Consider the following 13,367-nt stretch of genomic DNA (forward strand, 5'->3'; position numbering starts at 1 on the left):
TATTTTTTGGTTTCATAGAATTAATTTTCTTTCCTTTCAAGGCTATTTTCGATATAACTAGCTAACGGAATAATATATTTATGAAGGACACAGAAAACCTTATAGAACATTAAGTAAAAGATAAATTCATAACGAACGAAATAACTAACCAAAAAATAAAACTTAAACAAAGTAATAAATTTTTTGCATCAATGCAAGATTTGGCCCGGTAGATATACAACTTGCAAAATATTTTGCAGTAGTATTATTTATAATAGTTCCGACGATTGTTTCGTAACGTTCGGCACGTTGATGTCGATCGTCGCTGGCGCTTTATCTGTCCTCGCAGGTGCCGAAGACGACATTTGCGATTCATGATATTTCTCAACGTTATACCTATTGAAGACAACTTTGCTGTGCTCAAAGGTGGCAATCATAATGGCGCAGGCTGGTGCCACTTTAATCAATCGTGGCGTCAATCCGGCAAACAATCCTTTCAATCCATGAGTCAGATACAGCTTATGAACTAGGGACAGCGTCGATACAGGAGGGCCTTGCTTTTGATCTGTTAAATTCACAAAGAAATTTATAATTTAATTTATTAATACATAAATACCATGATATCATACTTGCAATAACTCTAGTTCCAATTTCTATCTGTTGGTGAGTCTTTACCACATCAAATGGTACTGTAACTGCAGCAGCCAGCTACAAATATTTAAATTAATTACTTACTATTAGTTTTAACTTATTTTCAACTTACCCCACCAGATATAGCGCCTGCAATAAAACTATTCCAAAATGACGGAACTCCATTATTTAAAAAGCATTTAATGTTCTCATATCCTGTCCAATAAATCGCCGAAAATGGCACATCTCGCATCAAAGTGGCTACCACACCTTTCCACAGCCCCCTAATACCTGATTGCTGAACAAGAATCTTCAGAGCTTCCCCAATTTCATAATAGGTTAGTTTTGTAGACTGCATTTTGGTACGTATTAATTCTAGTGGACTGACTAGTGACACTGAAAATATTCTGGCTGTTCCACCTGCTATTAAAGGAATCCATATTGGTTGAGTGCATGCTGTGCCTTCAGGTCTATCCTTATTGTAATTATCCTTGAGTTTTAAACGTAGTTGCTCATAAGTGACAAAATAAACCACTGTTGCTGGAATGGCTAACACTAAAGTTGGACTCAAGCCACTCCACAGGCTTGATACACCCTCAACTTTACTAATTTTATAAATTGCATCCTGAAAAGTAAGAGAAAATGAACCTTGGTTCATGTTTTTACAAGTATATGTAAAATTTTACCATTGTGCCATTAAAATGCATCTGTTTATTCATTCGTGACCAACTATTTGTTTCACCACTGCAATCACATATATGATCCATGAGTCCATTACAATATAGAAAACATTTTGAAGTCATATTCTTGCTTTGAGCTTGTAATCTTATCTTGACAACATCCAAAGGAGTCACTGCAATATAAAATAATTATATTTATGATTATAAACATATTTTATATATTTTATATAAGTTTATCTACTTACCAAAAAGAGATGTTACCACAGCTCCAGTGCATGATGCAAGAACTTGTTGAAGCGGAGTTGTGCGATATTTGGGATCGTCAATGTCTATAACGTCATCTGCATCCATGTTTCAATCAGTGGGAAGTACGAAAACACGTTGAAACACTCAAAAACTGAGTTTTACCTCACAAACATCACAGTGCGTGCGGCACGCATGTACATCATGAAATCGCCGTGTTTGAATAGAAATACCCGAGCGAATTCATTGCAAGGACGCAAACTAACCTACAATTTTGATATAGACATGTTGTAATTTTTCTCCCGGCCGCTAGAGAAAAACTGACTGCGTTTGAAAGTTTTCAAGTTTTCTGCGGTGTCATCCACTGACGTCAATAAGTTGTGTTTGTTGCTTCAAAGTGTACAGAACTACGATCATGGGTCAAAAAAGAAGTAAGATAAGTTCATTTTGTTGGGTGTTTTGTAAGGTATTGTATCAATATACTTATAGTAAACGTTAAACTGTTCAATTTCAATATCTTTGGACCTTCAAAATATAGTAAAGTAAGTTATCACCATTTTAATACAATAATAGCTCATTCCTTTATTCATCTTCTAATGTTATAAAATTTTAAAGTTTGTAATAATTTATATGATGCAGTTGTAACAACAGTTTATAACGATTATTGATTTCTTTGCATAAGAAATCTTTAATTAATATCACAATCGCTTACGATCTAAATTTAAAAATAAACACACGATACGTAAAAAATGTTCATAAAATTTGCCCCTAATCGTAAAATCGATCAAAAGTTTTAAAAACACTTCGCGATTGGCAAATTACTGAACTCTCTCTTTCGGCAAGAATAGCGCTAGGAACGAACACCCAATGGAAATAACACTAACAAAAATAAACGGTTGCTCACATCCGGCTTTCAGCAGATGCGGGAATATTATGTTTCCAATAATTGTCTCTGCGAGACCTGTAAGGCGCGTTAGAGAGATAGCCATTGTGCACAAACGCGTCGGCAACAGTTCTGTTACAGAAACATTGAGCACTACTGTGTTTACCGCAGAGATGGCCGTTAAAATTGTGGTGAGTGTCACAACGGTAACGACATCTTTGGCGAAGTAGATTGCACCGCCTGCGATACCGGAAACAGCACCGTAGATGATAAACAGATTACGGTTGCCTAAACGGTTGATCACCCATCCGGTAAGTAGGAAACTGATAACTGAGGCGGATTGCACTATGATGAGATTCGTGTAAACATTGTCGTGGTCATAGTTCACTGTGCAATGTGTACTAATGTTACGATGTTGGTGTGTCATTGTTTCAAGCACATCGCAGAAATCTACAGTGGAAGTGTTGTGGGAAGTATGGTAATCATTCATGGCGGCGAATAATTGAGGAACCCAGTTTTTCAAAGAGTTTAACCTAAGAAAAAGCAAATAAAAAATAGAAATATTTAAAGGAATGACTAATGCATGTGACTAACCCCATTTTGTATCCCATTTGTACGGCGCTTAAAAATATGATGATAAAAACATGTGGGGGACAAAAAAGATCCAAGATATTCTTCAATTTTGATTTCCAACTTTCTTTTTTTGCCGCTTTTGATGGACTGCCGTTATTGTTGCCTTCATTTGGATCGCGAGTTTCATCAATCAATGATTTAATCTGTAAATAATATAAATTTAATATTTTTAATTTTTAGATGTGATTGTTACGTACAGGATACGTATCTGGATCTTTTCCACTATTCCAACTATATACAGTTTTAAATACAGCCATAGCTTCCTCATTTTTGCCAACTGACATCAAAAACTTCGGACTCTCTGGTAACGCCAAATTAGCTAAACCACTAATCAGACTCGGCAAAGCACACACCAGAATATAAATATTCCAAGAGTTCAGTTTCAGTCCGTTGTAAAACTCCAGACGTACATAATCCTGGAATATAACCCAAGCCATCATCGGTAGTATTATATTAGCTAGATTACTAAATAATCCCTGCAAGAGAAAGAAACGCGCACGATGCTTCTTGCTATGAAACTCTGAGAGTAAAGAAATCAAAATTGCGTTTGGTCCATTCATTCTGAAAAGAAAACATAACCATAATTGATTTAAGGTTATTATTAGTTATTAGGTTATATATACTCACACAAAACCAGCTAAGTATTTTGTGACTAAGAGCATTGTAAAGTTTTGTGAGATGCCAGCCAAGAAGATAAATACAGTATCCAACAAATAACAAAGAACTAAAAGTCTTTTGCGGCCGTATGTGTCTGCCAAGAATCCCCAAATAAATCCAGAGGATAAAATACCTTAAAAAAACAATTAAACATAATTATTTAATTAAAATATTTAATTATTCATACATAAATTGGCAGTTAAAAAAAGAAAACATTTATTATTATTATTAGTGAAAGTGAATATTTTTCTCAACAATACGATGGGTACGCATTATTTGATAAGAAATACATAAGCAAAGTATACTGGTCGTAAGTTCATAAATATTCAACTTCCGGGAAATAAAAGTATTTAAACTGATTGGCCTGTACATAAAACTTACCAAACACTGGATCTAATGGTGATAATAGTGATAACAAATTGTCCGCACATGTGACAATTTTATTTATCAACGAAACAACTTAATAGCTTGGTGAAACGATTAATGCGCGGAAAAAACAATAAACGTTAAAGAACAATGTTATCGTTATTAACAACAAAGTAACAAATAATTAAATCAAGTGTAAGTTTAACAAAATGCCTGCTTAGAATTCTTCCACTTCAATAAATTTAAATCTCATGAAATAAATATTTACAATACAAAACTAAGTTGTGAATAAAATTATATTTAACTTTTTTACTTTTTCTGTTAAAATCTTTGCGTTTAATTAATAATTTTAAAAATACAGACCTATGTAGGTGATGGCATTTAACAATCCTTTGTCCTCAAGACTCAGCTCAAGATCACACTGTGCGACTGGCGCTACATAGCTCATGGTCTTAGTGTCAAACACGGAGGCCCATCCGGATGGAATGGAGATGAGGAGCATGAGCAGATTGAACTTGCCGAGGCCGGTGGCGGCGATGGCGGTCTCAAAGTCGGCGGGCCCATCTGGTACAACGGAAATTGACACACGCATTAAAATCGCTCTTTTGCACCCAACCGCCTTACGACTCACAGTCGTTTGTTTATATTCGCATAAATCGCACTCGGCGGTGGAATTTAAAACTCTTATCTATTAGTGACTAGCAATGCGGACGAATTGTTGCGCGCGAGAAGACGAACGCAGAGGCAATGAGCGCGATAAGCGGACTGGCACTCATTAGAAATTGTGTGCACGTTTAATTGTTTGTGGCGGACGCGGACGGCAAACCGTTGTTTGCTTTACTTCATTTGTGATTATCAACAATTCTACAACTCAACGTGCGTTTATTTTGTACCAAATTCATGATAATAATATTATGACTACATTTTATTTAAATATTTTTGCTAAAATTTGCTAAAATCAAGGTTGAAGTAAGTATTTCTGTAATTCATAATTTTTGAAGTTCCAGACAAATAAAATCGTGATTATTACTAGTTTTATTTTTAGATTGTTAATTCTCGATTTTACGTTTTTTACACGTTGTACTCGTAAATAATTTGGGATATTGTTTTGAAATAAAAAAAAGAATATTCAATGATTCATACGTGTATGTAATAGAGGTGCTAATTGTTTAATGCGAATTAGCATATTAAAGTTCAGGAATAGAGTTAGAAACGTGTGAGCTCACCACCGTAGTCTTCCAAGAGAAGTTTGTAAGCCATTTTGTAGCAGCCGGCGTGTGGACCTCACGCGAACGACGTGATGCCGGCGATTTCTGTACGCGAAGTGCGCCAGATCCGACCAACATCAACGATAAGAGCCAAATCTATAAGGTTTCAACACGTGTTAACTAAAAACGTGTTGTTCGGCACAACAAACACATACCAACCAAGATTTCATATTGATGAATATTGAAATATTCTGACTTGTGTTAACAAAAGTAACTGCTAAGTAAAAGTAATTTTGATTTGAATTTATAAAATGCAGAGAAAAAAGTTGATTGTTTTGACTAGTCTATCTTTTTGTGTTAATTAATATTGAGATATTTTATGGACACTTAATCCTGTTTTTGGGATAAGTAATGACATTCAATAATTATTTCTAGTGCAATTTAACCAATCGCAAATTTAATACTAAATACATCTTTTTGATTTCTCACCAATTTTAAAGATCATTCATTAGAAAGTTTTTTCAAAATAGATATTAGCTCTTAAACCTGGGTATTTATTAATCACTTAGCAAATATTTCATACGTTTGACATACGTTTGAAATAGTTAGTTACACACATGAACTCATGAACTCATGAGAACTCCGTGAACCTCCTTAAAAAAAAAACAAAAAAAAAACAAAAAGTCGTATTTTTCTTAAGAAGATTTATAAATTTGGCTTAAAACTTTTTTTAAATATTGGATTTTACATATATGGTGTCAGACGTATAATTAACGGACCTGTAACATTTTAGCTGTCAACAACAATAAGTTTTAACAAAAGCATATGCCACGTACTGTGAAATACCATTCTACAGAAAAGTTAATTAAAAGATATTGAAGCTACAACCAATAATTTTACGGGTTGAAATACACGAGAAAAAAATTAAACTAAAAGAGTAAAAATATCTTCTCCTACGGTTATAAATATCTGGGAAATTAAGATGAGGTAAATATGTTAGGTTATCTAGAATTTCCAATCACTCCAACCATTCATACTTTAAGTATTAAAAAACGCATTGTAACATGAGTAAATTTATTGAAACAACAACCGAAATGATACACAAAACAAATCTATTGTAATGCCTTCATATCGGTACGAGGCAGCATAATGGCCATTAAGGCACACATAAATGTAGTGGAACCAACGTAGAGAAACGGCTGCCAGCATCCAGCGTTGATTAAGTACGGAAAGATGAGATTGCCGACCATCGAGCCCAAGCGTGCAATCATTAGCGCAAGTGCCACGGCCGTCGTCCTGTGCACAAACATGCAGTTATCAGAAAAACCATAAGGCCAATTTAATATCGAATGAAATTTTTATTATTAGGTAATGACAAGTGTGATTGCTGATAAGTCAAAATAAATGAGCACATTGTAGCAGCGGATGGCTCATTATTTTTACACACGATGTAATAAAAGTGCAAAAAGCATGAAAGAATCAAATTAAGACTTACCTTAATGTGGTCGGAAATAGGTCGATGATAATCGACATTAGCACATTGGAGTTAATGCCAGATAATGCTAAACATGAAGTGGATAAAGCCGTCACTGCGTATGAATTCGGTGCGAAATACAGAGACATTGCGGATACACCGGAAATAACTCCCAAAGTCACTGAAATTTATATAATTGTTTGTTTGTTTTGTAATGAATGCTAAAATATTAGTTACCATAAAGAACTTTCTTTCCAAGAAGGTTAATCAGCGTGCCAACGAACAAATAACCCGCAATTGTTCCCACTGAGATGACCATTAAGTTATAGTAAACAAAACTGTTACTATAGTTCTGTAATCATATTAATTAATTGTATAATATAAAAATAAATCGCAAAATCTGTTGGTAAGCGCATAACTCAACAACGCCTAGACCAATTCGGCCAATTCTTTTTTTTAATGTTCGTTAAGGTCCAAGGATGGTCTTTACGGCGAGAAAAATTAGAATAATTGCCGGGAAAACCCTAAAGACAGCTCTTTTCTATAGGATAAAAGTTGGCATTGAGATTTAATCATAGTTATCGTTAAATAGTTGAATCCGAGATGACACATACTATGTCTTGAACAAGAAAGTAAAAAATAATTACATTATTATTAAACACTACCGGGACGAAGTCGCGAGCAAAAGCTGGTTTAGTATAAAAATGATTTTTGCATCATTTTAACTTACCACTGTGCAGTCAATAGCTGCTTCCTCGTCAATTCGTAGTGACATACGGCTTTCTTCTAATGTATTAGCCAATGAACTGTTTTTATAGATGTTTTCTTCCAAAATCACACAGATATCCGCATCCACGTTGTGTTTATACATGTAGTCATTAATAAAAGCGAATAATTGTGGAAGCCATAACCGCAAACTATTCAATCTATAAAATAATTAAATTTTTATTAAAAAAATGAAATAAATTTTAGAAAAAATATTTACCCCATTAACGTGCCCAATTTCAAGGTGCATACAAATACAATTTTTGACAAATGTGGTTTCATGAACAAAGGCTTCATTTGCGCGAAGCCATTTTTGAACGCCTCCAGCTTATCACTGGAGACAACGTGCTCCGACAACTTGTTCTCGTCCACAAGGGCTTTGATCTAAAGCGTCACATCAAAACCACTGCCATTTCAACGAAAGAATTTAGCAACTTACTGGGAATGTGTCGGGATGGTTACCAGTGTTCCATGCATACACTTTTTTAAATACCCTCAGGGCTTCCTCATTGCATCCGCTTGTCATCAGAAATTTGGGCGTTTCAGGTATAAAAATGTAAAAACCAATGAAGCTTATGTAACTGGGAAGTGCTGTTATCAATATTAATATGTTCCATGAATGAATTTCTATAAAATTTAAGAAAAATTAAAAAAAAAAATTTTTAAATTGTTTTAATATTTACTTAATCCAAGAATGTTAAAATCTATTGGTGCCGAGAAGATTCCAAGCGACATTAGTGGTAATACAATATTGGCTGCACAGAAAATCATTCCAATGCATAGAATTGCTTTGGCGCGATGTCTCGCACAGTGATATTCAGAGATAATTGTTGTCGCAATAGCATAAGGACCATTAATACTAAAAAAAATAATTTTAAGTATTTAACATATTAATTTAATTTATACTCACATAAAACCTCCCATGAATTTCGCAAATATTAAAACACCAAAACTCTGAGCAAGCCCACCCATAGTAACAAAAATACCATTTAAGAATAGTCCAAGGATGATTACCCTTCTACGTCCCAACGTATCTGACAGAAAACCCCATACCATTGCGCTTAAAACCATTCCTGAAATTAAAATGAGAATGCGTTGTGGTAAAAATTGAGTTTCAAAAATGATACCTAAGTAAGTTGCAGAAATTAAATATCCTTTATCTTCCAAATTCAAATTTAAATCGCATTGTGCTACTGGAACAACATACGCAATCGCTGTCGTTTCAAACATGGTCGCAAACACGGTTGGAATCACGATGAGAAATAATATGATATTAAATTTGCCAAATGTTGTTGCTGTAATTGCTTCTTCAAATGTGGCCGGTTCATTTTCTAAAAATTAATATTTTTTATAAATTTGTTTAATTTTTAATAATTATATTTAATTTACCTAATTTTGAAGTTTTGATGTTTTTCTCATTGAAAACCATACTAATGTTTGCTTTAGCGTCGGGTTTCATATTCGACATAATAATGTAGATCAATTTCAATGAATGAATTATATAAATTAACACTATTTATTCAATGGATTTACGTAAATGGAAAGATTCACAAATGTTTGGCCACTAAATACCCGAAAGCACTTTTATTCAAAGAATCATAGTGTTAATTAATATGAATAAAATTGTTCACTAGAGTGCAAACAATTAGCAACTGGCGAAATCCAGAAATCCGATTCATTAAATTCTCAACATCACGCCGGGTTTCGGTGAGCATGGTGACGACACATCACGAAATATGACGAAATTTGATCTGTTTCTAAATAAACACAAAAGCAAGAATCATATCATATGTGATAGGATGTTGAATAAAACCTCCGAAAACAAATCATATATTACTCTCTCCGGCATGAAAGTTACATGTTTACTTAGAATTTCGCAAAACATGCGTTGTAGAAAAACTTAAACAATCAAAATTTTCCACGTTAATATTCCTGAATATTCTCGTTAATAGGTAATTCCATACACAATAAATTCGTGGATATTAAACATTTGAAGAGTATTAACAAAGATTATTTATTATAAATTAAATAAGTAAATAAACATCAAAAACAAATATACAAGTCATTGAGTAGGGTAACTAAAAGTACGTAATGTTAGTTATGACAAGATGAGATTAATTAATTATTCTAATGCTTTAAGATCGGTTTTTGGCAATAAAACAGCGAGCACTCCGCAACCAAAGATGACTACACCGACGAATAAAAATGGTGGTAGGCAACCCGATTGGATCAAGTAGGGGAAAATTATGTTACCTAACATAGCACCGAAACGACCCACCATCATAGTCATACAAACAGCCATTGTTCTAAAAATATACAAAAATAATTTATCAATCAATATTGGCCATGAAAATTTGAAATTTAAACTTACCTCAAACTTGTTGGAAAGAGATCAACTATAACAGTCAACAATACATTTGTATTGATACCAGAAAGTGCGATAGTAGCACTTGAAAGACCAGTAACTGTCATTGAATCTTGTGCAAAATAATGAGCGAATGCTATTGTGCCAGAAATCATTCCCAAAACAACTAAAAAATACAAAACAAAAAATTTATTAATTAATTTCAAGGATTTTTTTAGAAAATGATCTTACTATATAAACGCTTCTTTCCAATAGCATTAATTAACGACCCAACAAATAAATATCCAACAATCGATCCAAGCGAAACAATCATTAAATTAGTGTACACTGCTCCACTATCAGTATTCTATAAACAAAACAATACATTATCATTTCGATAACATTAATTATTGTTGTGATGACTTACAAATTTACAGACAAACTGTTCCTCGCCAATGATAGTTTTATTCGGAGTGAGTCCCTGGATCATATCACAAATGCTACTTTCCTGACCGTCATGCGATGTTTTGTAATCATTGATAGCGGTGAATATCTGCGGCAGCCATAAACGCAGACTATTCAAACCCATAAGAGTGCCCAATTGCAAAAACACACTAATGTTAATTTTCCAAGATGAGGCGCAAAGAATAAAGGCTTCATTTGAGCGAAACCATTCCTGAATGCTTCCATTTTATTGCTCGAGATTGTTTTGTGTTCGTTCAATGCATTCTCATCAATTAACTCTTTGATCTTAAATTAAAATACAACTATATTATGTTATGTTATGTTAAATAAGTGTGAAATAACTGTGTAAACATTAAGGTTACTCACGGGAAATGTATCCGGATGTTTACCAGTGTTTAAAGAATACATCCTTTTGAAAACCAATAATGCTTCATCGTTGCGTCCACTAGTCATCAAGAATTTTGGTGTTTCTGGTATGAGAAAATAGTGACCAAGACCACTCAAAAGTGCTGGTAATCCGCTTGTTAAAATAAACATATGCCACGAATGCAATGCTATAATAAAATAAATATTAAATAATATCAATAATATTTTGTTCATGTTTACATACTTATGTAACCATCGAAAAACTTCCATTCAACATCACTGGGCAATAAACCCCATGCAAAAAGTGGTAAGAAAATATTTGCTACACTGAAGACTATTCCCATTGAAAGAACAACTCTTGCGCGATATTTCGCGCAGTGATATTCTGATAATACAGTGGTTAAAACAGCAAATGGTCCATTAATACTGTAAATGTAATATTTTTAGAAAAATAATTTAAAAATTAATAATAACTTACATAAAACCGCCCATAAACTTTGAAAACATCAACATTGGAAACGTTTGTGATATTCCAGCTAAAAATGTAAAGAAAGCTGCCAAAAGAAGACCGATGACGAGTAATTTTTTGCGTCCTAATGTATCTGATAGAAAGCCCCACACCATCGAACTGGATAACATTCCTAAAAATTAGATTTTTACAAAAATAAATTAATTTAAAATGTTTACGTACCTAAATATGTAATGGAAATTAAATATCCTTTGTCTTCTAGAGAGAGCTCGAGATCACACTCAGCAACTGGAATAATATATGAAACTGTTGTTGATTCGAACATGGACGCCCATCCTGATGGAATTGCAACTAATAGCAATAATAAATTAAATTTTCCAAAACCTGTGGCTGAAATAGCTGTTTCAAAATCTGCCGGGCCATTTTCTATAAAATTACAAACGAAAATATATTAATTTAAAATTTCTATTAAATTAGATAAATTGTTACTTTGGTTGCCTATTTCTATATTATTTTCTTCTTTTTCTTCTGAAACATTTTTTTCGTCTTTATGACCAAACACTTTACTAAATGGTTTTTTCATGGTTCTAATGAAGCGCTAAATTATAAACTAAATTAATGTGCGTTGCACTAGCATCGGCGTTGGCGAATGAGTGCGAATCAAATGCGTCCAGCATTATTAAACAAATGCGAAATGTTTTAAACTTTTCCCTACATTCGGTTGTTTGTCAGAGGATAATATTTAATCGAGCGCATGCACAGCGAGTGTTTTACGCTGTGTTTAACACAGAGTGTGACGACAAACCAGCATAAAAGGAAACAAAACCCATTTGACCAAATGACGCTGTAATATTTAAGTATATATAATGTCGCAATAATTTAACGTCACTCAAAAATACGCTTAATAATCTGTGTAAACCTGGTGAAATCTGAGAAATTATAACAACAGTGTTTCTGTCACTCAGTGTTTTCATTTTGTTTGCGAATAGACGAAACAAAGTAATTAATGACACCGTCAAATTAGCCACGTCATTGTGTATCACTCTGGAAATCTTCACTTTTCGGCGTGTCATTCTATGATGTAAAAGATAAAAGTGAAATTTCAGCAGTGTGCCGAGTGTGCGATAAAAGCTAATTCAAATTTTAAGTTACATTTGAAAGGAAAAATGGCGAATCCACTGTTGTCATTGAACGAGAACTTCTCGTATAATAGCATGCTTGCCAGGGCATTGCTACAGCTGATGCCAAAGAAAGGTCAGTGTGTGTGTGATAACGATAATGTAGATAATATAGCAGGACCAAAGTGTAAATAAACGACAGTTATAAACATTGAACATGTTAGTGATTCGTGGTATGACAAAAATATTCATGTCTTTAATTAAGCTTTAATTATTTCAAATTGTTCATCGCATTCCAGAGGAAATTTATTATTTTTTTAAATTTTTTTTAAGTAATCACATAAAATATTTATTTCCATTTTAAAACTGAATTTAACGTTGGTAATCCGATATAATTTTATTATCGCCATGTTTTGCCTAATTGGAATTTGAAAACTGATTAGGCAACTGATTTTAATAATGAGATTATTCCGTAACACCTCACTAATTTAATATGGAAATAAATTAAACTATTTAGTTGATATATTGATGAATTATTATAGATAAACAAGCAATCCAGTCATGGCTGTACGTGCTGCATGAAATGAATGGCACTGTCGATGAAATGACGATTCGAAATGAGTATATGTGGTTTTTACTCATCCAGTTACAGAATAAACGAATTACGGAACCTTTTAATCATCCGCCTTATTCGCAGAGTTTGCTACCGCTTCGCGAAATTTTGGTATAAATTTAAAGATTCGTAATTATTTTAATTTTAATTTAATTTACGTATTAGCCACCTAATATATACGAAGAGGTATTAATGACAACTGAAAAAAATATTTCACGTTTGGAGGAACCGTACGTCGAGAATAATGAAGCCAAACAAGAAGAAGAAGCTTCAAAAAATAAAAGTTTCCGCGCGCCGCCTGCTAAGTTTTTGGACAATCAACCACTGCCAAAGAACGGAATTATTTGTTATTTGGCAGCATTCAGTGATCAAAGTTAAAATATAAATTTTAGATTATTAACAAATAAATTTTACTCACGCAGCAGTGGAATGGATTCCATCGAATGCATTTCTTTTAAAATAAAATTTCTTCAA

At 33.4% G+C, this 13,367-nt stretch overlaps 4 protein-coding genes across 4 annotated transcripts; 1 reads left to right on the plus strand and 3 right to left on the minus strand.

Annotated features, from left to right (window-relative positions):
- Positions 1 to 45: 45 nt before the first annotated feature.
- On the minus strand, positions 46 to 1,862 carry LOC135800484 (probable mitochondrial glutathione transporter SLC25A40). The gene is made up of 5 exons (XM_065313735.1): positions 1,535 to 1,862; positions 1,296 to 1,462; positions 743 to 1,234; positions 609 to 687; positions 46 to 544 (listed from the first exon to the last, which is right to left on the minus strand). The coding sequence occupies exons 1-5, from the start codon at positions 1,638 to 1,640 to the stop codon at positions 249 to 251; spliced, it is 1,140 nt and encodes a 379-aa protein (XP_065169807.1). The 5' UTR covers positions 1,641 to 1,862; the 3' UTR covers positions 46 to 248.
- Positions 1,863 to 2,088: 226 nt separating this feature from the next.
- Positions 2,089 to 9,233, minus strand: LOC135800743 (synaptic vesicle glycoprotein 2B-like). Its single transcript, XM_065314062.1, has 15 exons — positions 8,908 to 9,233; positions 8,646 to 8,849; positions 8,429 to 8,591; positions 8,202 to 8,377; positions 7,958 to 8,145; positions 7,739 to 7,902; positions 7,484 to 7,679; positions 6,991 to 7,105; positions 6,775 to 6,934; positions 6,400 to 6,575; positions 4,435 to 4,635; positions 3,676 to 3,838; positions 3,246 to 3,609; positions 3,010 to 3,191; positions 2,089 to 2,948 (listed from the first exon to the last, which is right to left on the minus strand). The coding sequence occupies exons 1-15, from the start codon at positions 8,984 to 8,986 to the stop codon at positions 2,351 to 2,353; spliced, it is 3,129 nt and encodes a 1,042-aa protein (XP_065170134.1). The 5' UTR covers positions 8,987 to 9,233; the 3' UTR covers positions 2,089 to 2,350.
- Positions 9,234 to 9,513: 280 nt separating this feature from the next.
- Positions 9,514 to 11,961, minus strand: LOC135800478 (synaptic vesicle glycoprotein 2B-like). The gene is given in 10 exon segments (XM_065313730.1): positions 9,514 to 9,824; positions 9,890 to 10,049; positions 10,115 to 10,229; positions 10,290 to 10,474; positions 10,477 to 10,612; positions 10,694 to 10,881; positions 10,938 to 11,119; positions 11,172 to 11,334; positions 11,385 to 11,588; positions 11,652 to 11,961. Coding segments are annotated over 10 exon segments (1,611 nt in total). The 5' UTR covers positions 11,746 to 11,961; the 3' UTR covers positions 9,514 to 9,640.
- Positions 11,962 to 11,993: 32 nt separating this feature from the next.
- LOC135800496 (uncharacterized) lies at positions 11,994 to 13,317 on the plus strand. The gene is made up of 3 exons (XM_065313751.1): positions 11,994 to 12,416; positions 12,823 to 13,004; positions 13,059 to 13,317. Exons 1-3 carry the CDS (start codon positions 12,329 to 12,331, stop codon positions 13,269 to 13,271), a joined length of 483 nt encoding a protein of 160 aa, XP_065169823.1. The 5' UTR covers positions 11,994 to 12,328; the 3' UTR covers positions 13,272 to 13,317.
- Positions 13,318 to 13,367: the final 50 nt, after the last annotated feature.

This window comes from Atheta coriaria, unplaced genomic scaffold, assembly GCF_025399875.1.
Source record: "Atheta coriaria isolate IRGN ID8LTWV9N9 unplaced genomic scaffold, Caltech_Dcor_3.1 hic_scaffold_10_pilon, whole genome shotgun sequence".
NCBI classification, from domain to species: domain Eukaryota; kingdom Metazoa; phylum Arthropoda; class Insecta; order Coleoptera; family Staphylinidae; genus Dalotia; species Dalotia coriaria.